The 7,602-nt window shown below is 42.1% G+C and overlaps 1 protein-coding gene across 1 annotated transcript; it reads left to right on the plus strand.

Moving 5' to 3' along the window:
- Window positions 1-239: 239 nt before the first annotated feature.
- Window positions 240-7,156, plus strand: LOC108793490 (gap junction beta-1 protein-like). The gene is made up of 2 exons (XM_018564448.1): window positions 240-329; window positions 6,422-7,156. The coding sequence occupies exon 2, from the start codon at window positions 6,432-6,434 to the stop codon at window positions 7,113-7,115; it is 684 nt and encodes a 227-aa protein (XP_018419950.1). The 5' UTR covers window positions 240-329; window positions 6,422-6,431; the 3' UTR covers window positions 7,116-7,156.
- The last annotated feature ends 446 nt before the right edge of the window (window positions 7,157-7,602 follow it).

A 7,602-nucleotide genomic window follows, 5' to 3' on the forward strand; every position in this document is an offset into this window, starting at 1 on the left:
CTGTACTTTAATCAGCATTAAAAAGAGACTTGCTTCAGATCCTGTCACATCTCCACCTTTCTTGATCTCTGTTTAGCACCCTTTCCCCTCCCATCTGCAGCTAATGTTTGTGGATAAACAAAAAGCTCAGGACAGAAAAGAGGAAGAGCTGTGTCATAGAGACTCAGAGCAGGTCACTCAGAGCCCAGGAAATGCGAAGGACTCAGAGTCTAAAGAGCTGAGACGCCAATGCCCAACAAGTGTACCAGACACAAGATTGTACACCAGAACAGGGGGATACAGGCTTCATCAAACCTTATATAGGAAGAAACAGTATCCAGGATACACAGGTGAGCATGGATCCAGTTACATACTAGTACAATGCTGTTACCATTTCTCATGATAATGTCCTGTTTACCTGACAATACAGTTCACCTTTACGATACATGGAATGTTATATTTCCACTGCCAGTGATAATAAAGGTTTTGCATGTTATGATTTTATATTTCCTTAAAGTCACATATAAAATAACAATTTGCTTCCTATATAAAATATTTATTTTTTATATTCCTATTTATAAAATATTGCTTTCTATATCAAATATTTATGTAGTAAGAGACGAAGGGTAAGGACACAGAAATTAGTGGCCTTCTGTACTCCTCTAAAATGACCGCAACAGAGTCATGCACCTTTTTCTATGGCGTCGGTCTAGCACTGTTGGGTGCAAACAAAAATTTGCTCAGAATCAGAAAGAGTCGCACTCCAAGGGTCTTCACCCAAGATAAAAATCTTTATTTATGGAGCAAATACATGCTGTTAGATCCTCCCCATGCATGCCCAACCTCTTACGCATTTCACCATTCTGGATTACAATTTGCTCAGGTTTAAAGTAGTATTAAACTCTCAAGTTTTTAAAAATGAATAAATCCACATCAAGCAAATATACATGGCCCAGCGAAGTGTTTCTTTATATTTTTGCTGAAGAAGTTAGTCATCATGTTTCTGAACAGCTCCAACTCTCTCACCTCTGCACATTCCCCTGAACATGCTGTCCGGTACAAGATCACAAAGGAGAGCACAGTCTAGAGCAGCTGTCCATCTACTAGCTTGGACGAGGAAGGAGCAGAGGAATAACTTTCCTAGCTGTGCCTGTTTGTTTATGGAGACACACACACAGTTTACTAGCACACACAGGGGTGGCTCCATAGGATATCACACTAAAAACAGGATATCAAGGCCAATGCTCAGGAGACCATCTGAAACTAAAATGTATAAACTTCAAAAAGCGACATCTATTGTAAGTGATTTAATCAGCATTTGAAATAGCTTAAAAACCTTCTGACTTAATTGGAAATCACCCCATCCACCGACCGTCCGGGAGTGACACTCTCAGATGCGGTGTCGACCATGGAGGAACTTATCTTTTCCAGTAAGGATGACATGTCCAGATACCTAAAAACTTGGACAGTGTGGCATCTATTCAAGGACTCAGATGCATACGACGCTTTTCATCTGTGAATGTTTACTCCTCCCTCCTCTGTGATCTCACCCCCCTTTTCTCTTCCACTGGGGAGTCCAGACGGGACCTTCTCCCCTCTCTTGCCTTTTCTACTTATGCATCCCTCACCCTTCTCTCTCGCCTTTATCTCTCTTTCTTTTCTTCTCTACTGCTAACTACTTCTTCCTTACCCTGTCCCTTACCCAATCTTTCCCTTTTCGTTCTTCTTCCCTTCTTAGACTTCTTCACCCTCTATATAGGTTACCATGCTCGATCCCGCAATGTATATTGCTCCTTGGGTAATGCCCTTCCCGTTCCCCACCCCTCCTTTGTGTACAGGGGCCACAACAACTTTGTAGCACTACTGAGGCTTGATTGTCCTTTATCCTGCCTATTTACTGCCTGCAGTAATTATTGTGCACCATTCTATTTAATGGTTGGATGCAAAGTCATCCTAAACAACATAGCTTCCTTCACACATGCCCCAATTTCCTTTAATGTATTGTTTTGGACCTCTTATGGATGTTCACAAGCATTTGTCCAATGTCTGTGTACTTGCTTTTGTTAATTCTTAAACAATAAAAATGTACTTGTGAAAATAAAAATATAAAACCCGAAAAAATAACCCACCCCCCAAAAAAAATCCTTCTGACTTTAATATCACTTGAACAAATGAATACATGAGAGTAAATATATCCCTTCCCTTTCATTACAATAGAATTAAAGTTGTGTTTTTTTCTATTAGTTTTCCTATTATTTATACATTTTATTTAAAGCTTAAATCTTTAATTAGATATTATTCAGTTACTTTAGTTTGTATTATTTTGTACTTTCTATGGCATTTGTTAATTACTGTAGCATTTGCTGTACAAATACGGCTTAAACATATTTGTGATTGTGTGACGTCTGTGCGACACACTTGATTTAATTAGGGTGCAACCATTTATCATTTCGGAACAAAGACGTTGAGCTGGAGGGACTCATACAAACTGTGGAACTGTAACATTGACAGTAGAAAAACAAATTTCAGCTGCAGGATGACCATGTTTAATAAAAATTTGGAGTTGGAGTCACTAATGTTAGAGAAAATTCATTAACATTGAGACTATTTAATGAGTATAAATTCCCTGAAAAGAAGTATTAACATGAATGCTTCACCATAGATGGCTAAAACAAGCTTATTAAATCCTGTTATCTAGCCCCTCTTAATTTTTTCTATTTTCCCAGTTTACCCCAGTAATTTCTTATTTTACAATATTTCACCCTATCAATCAGATTTATGCAGTAACCATGTGTGTTTTAGCTGACCATGTGCGCTTACTTCTCTTACACAGCACCATGAAATGTAAAATTTTACATCCCCACCATTCATATATTTTATAAAACAGATGGTTGATAGTGACAGCAGTGGACTAAAAATAAGAGATACATAGAATAGCATGAAATGTGTGTGATCATGTAGTTGTTGTTGAAACAAAGCAGTGTCTTTACCTGTCACCAGGTCAGAATCAAGAGGTACCAAAGGTATCCATGTACTCCACGTACAAAAATTGTATGCCTTCCATTTTAGTTTTGGTTTTGTAACGCCTGTCTTTTGGATTGAGGTTGTGGATCGCAACTGCGGAGGCTTCTCAGGCACGAATCCCTGGTTTCACTCCCAAACTTGATGGGGAGTTAGGGTTCTAGCATCACAGCCCAAAATAATATAATATAAGGTTTGATTAGGGTTATTGCTTCATAAACCTGATCCCACACAGCAATATCAAAGTAAGCAAAAATTGAGTAAGGATGTCACAGTACTCCAGGATAGTATGCAAATCAAGAGTCAATGTTTAATTTCCAAGTACTCTAAATGTAGGCAGGAGATGGTATTGGCAAGAGGATATACAGTCTATATCGTATGGTGGAGGTGCAGCATGCACAACTACTTGCAGTTTTTAGGAGTGGTGTGGAGCTGGGGGTCCTGTGGTCTCTCATCCAAGGTATGGGAGCTGGCAGCAAAGGTTAGAGTAGCTGATGGGTCCCAGGAGACAGCAGACGTTCAGTCCTCAATAGTGGAACGCCATACTGTCTCACTGGGCCGTTTTTATAGGGCTAAGAAGCTGGGGGAGGAGCCGCTGATCGGAGCGGCGCACTTCCGCGTCCCACGGTGGAACGCATCCGGCCCCCGAACCCGGAAGCGGATGCTTGCGCTCCACAGTGGGACGCAGGAGGCCGAGTCCGAGAAGCGGCGGAAACCCGCAACCCCGATCCCCTGCTGAGGGCCGACGGCGGTTGCCGTTACAGGTTTCCCCCCAGAACATACTGACAAGTTCTAACTTCCAAACTGGCTAGTGTATGACTGTGAATTAGGGTGGCAGGTCTATGTAACTCTACATGAGCCTGGGGTCCGGAGGGAGCCCACAGAGTACACTCACATCCCTCATGCACCCACCAAGTGGTCAGTGAAGCTGTACAAAGCTGTGCACGGCCTGACTCTTCGCAATGGATTCAATACCTTATTGTTAGGGCTTTCTTGGATAGGCCTTGTCGGTAGAGACAAAGGATGCACCGATACTAGTATCGGTATCTGTGCCGATACTGAGTATTTTGGCGAGTAATCATACTCACCCAAATGCTCCGATACTTCCCCCCCGATACGGGAACTTATCGGTGCATGAGGGAACATGGAACCGGCTTCCTTGAGAAGAGATAATGAATGAAAAAGAAAGAAAAGAGAATATAGAGAAAAAAATAATATAATATAAGGTTTGATTAGGGTTATTGCTTCATAAACCTGATCCCACACAGCAATATCAAAGTAAGCAAAAATTGAGTAAGGATGTCACAGTACTCCAGGATAGTATGCAAATCAAGAGTCAATGTTTAATTTCCAAGTACTCTAAATGTAGGCAGGAGATGGTATTGGCAAGAGGATATACAGTCTATATCGTATGGTGGAGGTGCAGCATGCACAACTACTTGCAGTTTTTAGGAGTGGTGTGGAGCTGGGGGTCCTGTGGTCTCTCATCCAAGGTATGGGAGCTGGCAGCAAAGGTTAGAGTAGCTGATGGGTCCCAGGAGACAGCAGACGTTCAGTCCTCAATAGTGGAACGCCATACTGTCTCACTGGGCCGTTTTTATAGGGCTAAGAAGCTGGGGGAGGAGCCGCTGATCGGAGCGGCGCACTTCCGCGTCCCACGGTGGAACGCATCCGGCCCCCGAACCCGGAAGCGGATGCTTGCGCTCCACAGTGGGACGCAGGAGGCCGAGTCCGAGAAGCGGCGGAAACCCGCAACCCCGATCCCCTGCTGAGGGCCGACGGCGGTTGCCGTTACAGGTTTCCCCCCAGAACATACTGACAAGTTCTAACTTCCAAACTGGCTAGTGTATGACTGTGAATTAGGGTGGCAGGTCTATGTAACTCTACATGAGCCTGGGGTCCGGAGGGAGCCCACAGAGTACACTCACATCCCTCATGCACCCACCAAGTGGTCAGTGAAGCTGTACAAAGCTGTGCACGGCCTGACTCTTCGCAATGGATTCAATACCTTATTGTTAGGGCTTTCTTGGATAGGCCTTGTCGGTAGAGACAAAGGATGCACCGATACTAGTATCGGTATCTGTGCCGATACTGAGTATTTTGGCGAGTAATCATACTCACCCAAATGCTCCGATACTTCCCCCCCGATACGGGAACTTATCGGTGCATGAGGGAACATGGAACCGGCTTCCTTGAGAAGAGATAATGAATGAAAAAGAAAGAAAAGAGAATATAGAGAAAGGTGGCGGTTAGGAACAGGAAACAGACACCACTAGAAACTTCAATATCCAGTCTTGGGGGAACTTCTTACATTGCTTTTACTGCTGTCACGGTGATTACTACACCCCTCATTTCCAGCTCTGATCAAAAACATATCTCCTGCTATTGATAAGTGTTAATTGCAAGCTTCTATGAGGTGTCTATTCAGAAGAGAAGAAAAAGGACCCATTTGAGGTGGAGATAGGCATACTTCATCGAATACTTTGGTTATATCCTGTATGCCCTGCTCCTCTTCCCACTACTCCCCAGACACTGCTGTGTAAAAAGACACTTGCAAGCTTCTGTGTCTTCAAGTTTCTTTAAGAAATATAATGTAACAACATTATTGTTACATTGTGTTTACACTGGTTCCTTCATATGCAGATCAAAGGAATTACCTTTTAGCTGCATATGATGTAGCTTTATGGATACTTGCAAGTAAAAACAAACAAAAAAATTGTGTTCCAATTTAGCCCTTATTAACTCTTAGTTAACCCTAAACAAGCTTAAATAAATCTTTCCTCGCCTTAGCTATTATTTTTCTTTTGATTTTTTTTTCATCTTTTTTAACCATTGATATCATTTTTTTTTCTTTTTGTATGTGTCACATAAACAAATATGCACAACTGAAAAAAAAACACCTTTATTTCATTTGTAAATAACTTCAATGTGCTTTGTATCACATCAAACAGCCAGTCTACCCAAAAGGAATATCTTAGTTAGAAGTGGATCCTAGTGGGCCGCGTGAGCGCCTGGCTTCTTGTATGTCTTAGATAATCCAACAGCAAGTTCCTTCTTCCATAATTCCAGACTCTATTCCTGTCCACCTGGAAGGTGTGGGTGTTCCTAACCCACCTTTGCGTGTTTCATCATTTCCTTTTGCAATCTTTATACTATATAATTAGTAGAAAATCCAACATAGATAGTGGACGAGCAGACTCAGGGACACAAGTGCATATAACTCACCAACACAGTCTCTAAGATATAGAAAAAAAACTGTCAAGTGGTTTACTTTCCAACAAAAACATCAGTTTTGAGTGATTTGACTTTTGTATAACGCTATTGGTTCCTGAAGTGTTCATACAGTACATGCAATCTATATAGCAGTGGTTTGCAATACTGTCCAATGTGCCTGCTTACAACTACCATATGTCTTTTACAGGCAGTCGATCATGGCTATGTCTGCTGAAGCTTATCAAGAATTGGAAACAGCCACTTGCCTCCTGAGTGGGTCCTCATCTCTTGCCTCTCGACTAGGCCGTGTGTGCTTAGCTGTACTCTTTTGTGCTCGGTTTGGAATTTTAATAGTTGGATATCGGACAGTATGGGAGGAGGAAGAGAAGAACTTCCATTGTAACACCTCAAACCTCCTGTGTAGGCCAATCTGCTTTGATGAGTTCTCCCCAATCTCCTCATTCAACATTTTCTCTTTACATCTGGTGGTACTGCTTACTCACTCTATGTGTGTAATCTACTTCAGTAGCTCAGCCTACCAAGTAAAGGAAGGATGGCTGCATTCTCAACTCAGGAGAAAGTCTGTTCAAACGAAATTACACATAATCGTGCTGATAAGCAGGATACTTATTGAGGGCCTTTTCATTTTTACCTTCTATAAAGTAACAGATGGATTTGCGCACAGGAGGACAACGCGGTGCGAAACAACACTCTGTGAACCGTTTGTCATCTGCACAGATTTAAATGCATTTCTTAAGAATATCCTTAGCTTGTGCCACTGTGCAGCCTCTGCAGCCAGTGCCATGATCTGCTTCAAGGAGTTACTAACCTGCCTGCCGGCTGTCCAGAACGTAAAGAGGCCCCTAGCTGGTCAGTCACAAACCAAGAAGCTGCACTTCTAGCAATGTTAAATGAGAAATGAAGCCATTTTTTTTAGTTTTGGATAGACTAAATGAGGGTTATAACCCTTGCAGCATTTTTTTTTCATCTCCCATTGGAGAGGTTTCCCTTCACTTACTGTCCAATAGCCACAACAGGAAGTAAGAGGAAATCCCTCCAAAGAGAGGGAAAGCCCTGGTGGTCAGCAGGCTCACCAGAACTAGCATCCCTATTGGAAGATTTCCCTTCTATTCCTGTTCGGATGACAGCCCAAAAGTTGGGATTTTCTTCTATTTTTACTTTCAGTGATAACGGTCACCAGGACATATAAAGAAGGTGACTCTCCCTAACGGGCACACAGACAGTAATAACAACCTAGTAGATGTCGAAATTAGAGAGCCACACTAATTAAAATTGTTCATATACAACTTTATTATATGGTCAGAGGACTGGCTGCCAAGACCATTTGTTGAAAAAGTACTCCCATTACAACTCAATACAACTTTCAAG

Source organism: Nanorana parkeri, unplaced genomic scaffold, assembly GCF_000935625.1.
Source record: "Nanorana parkeri isolate BGI_ZX_2015 unplaced genomic scaffold, ASM93562v1 scaffold751, whole genome shotgun sequence".
In the NCBI taxonomy this organism is placed as follows: domain Eukaryota; kingdom Metazoa; phylum Chordata; class Amphibia; order Anura; family Dicroglossidae; genus Nanorana; species Nanorana parkeri.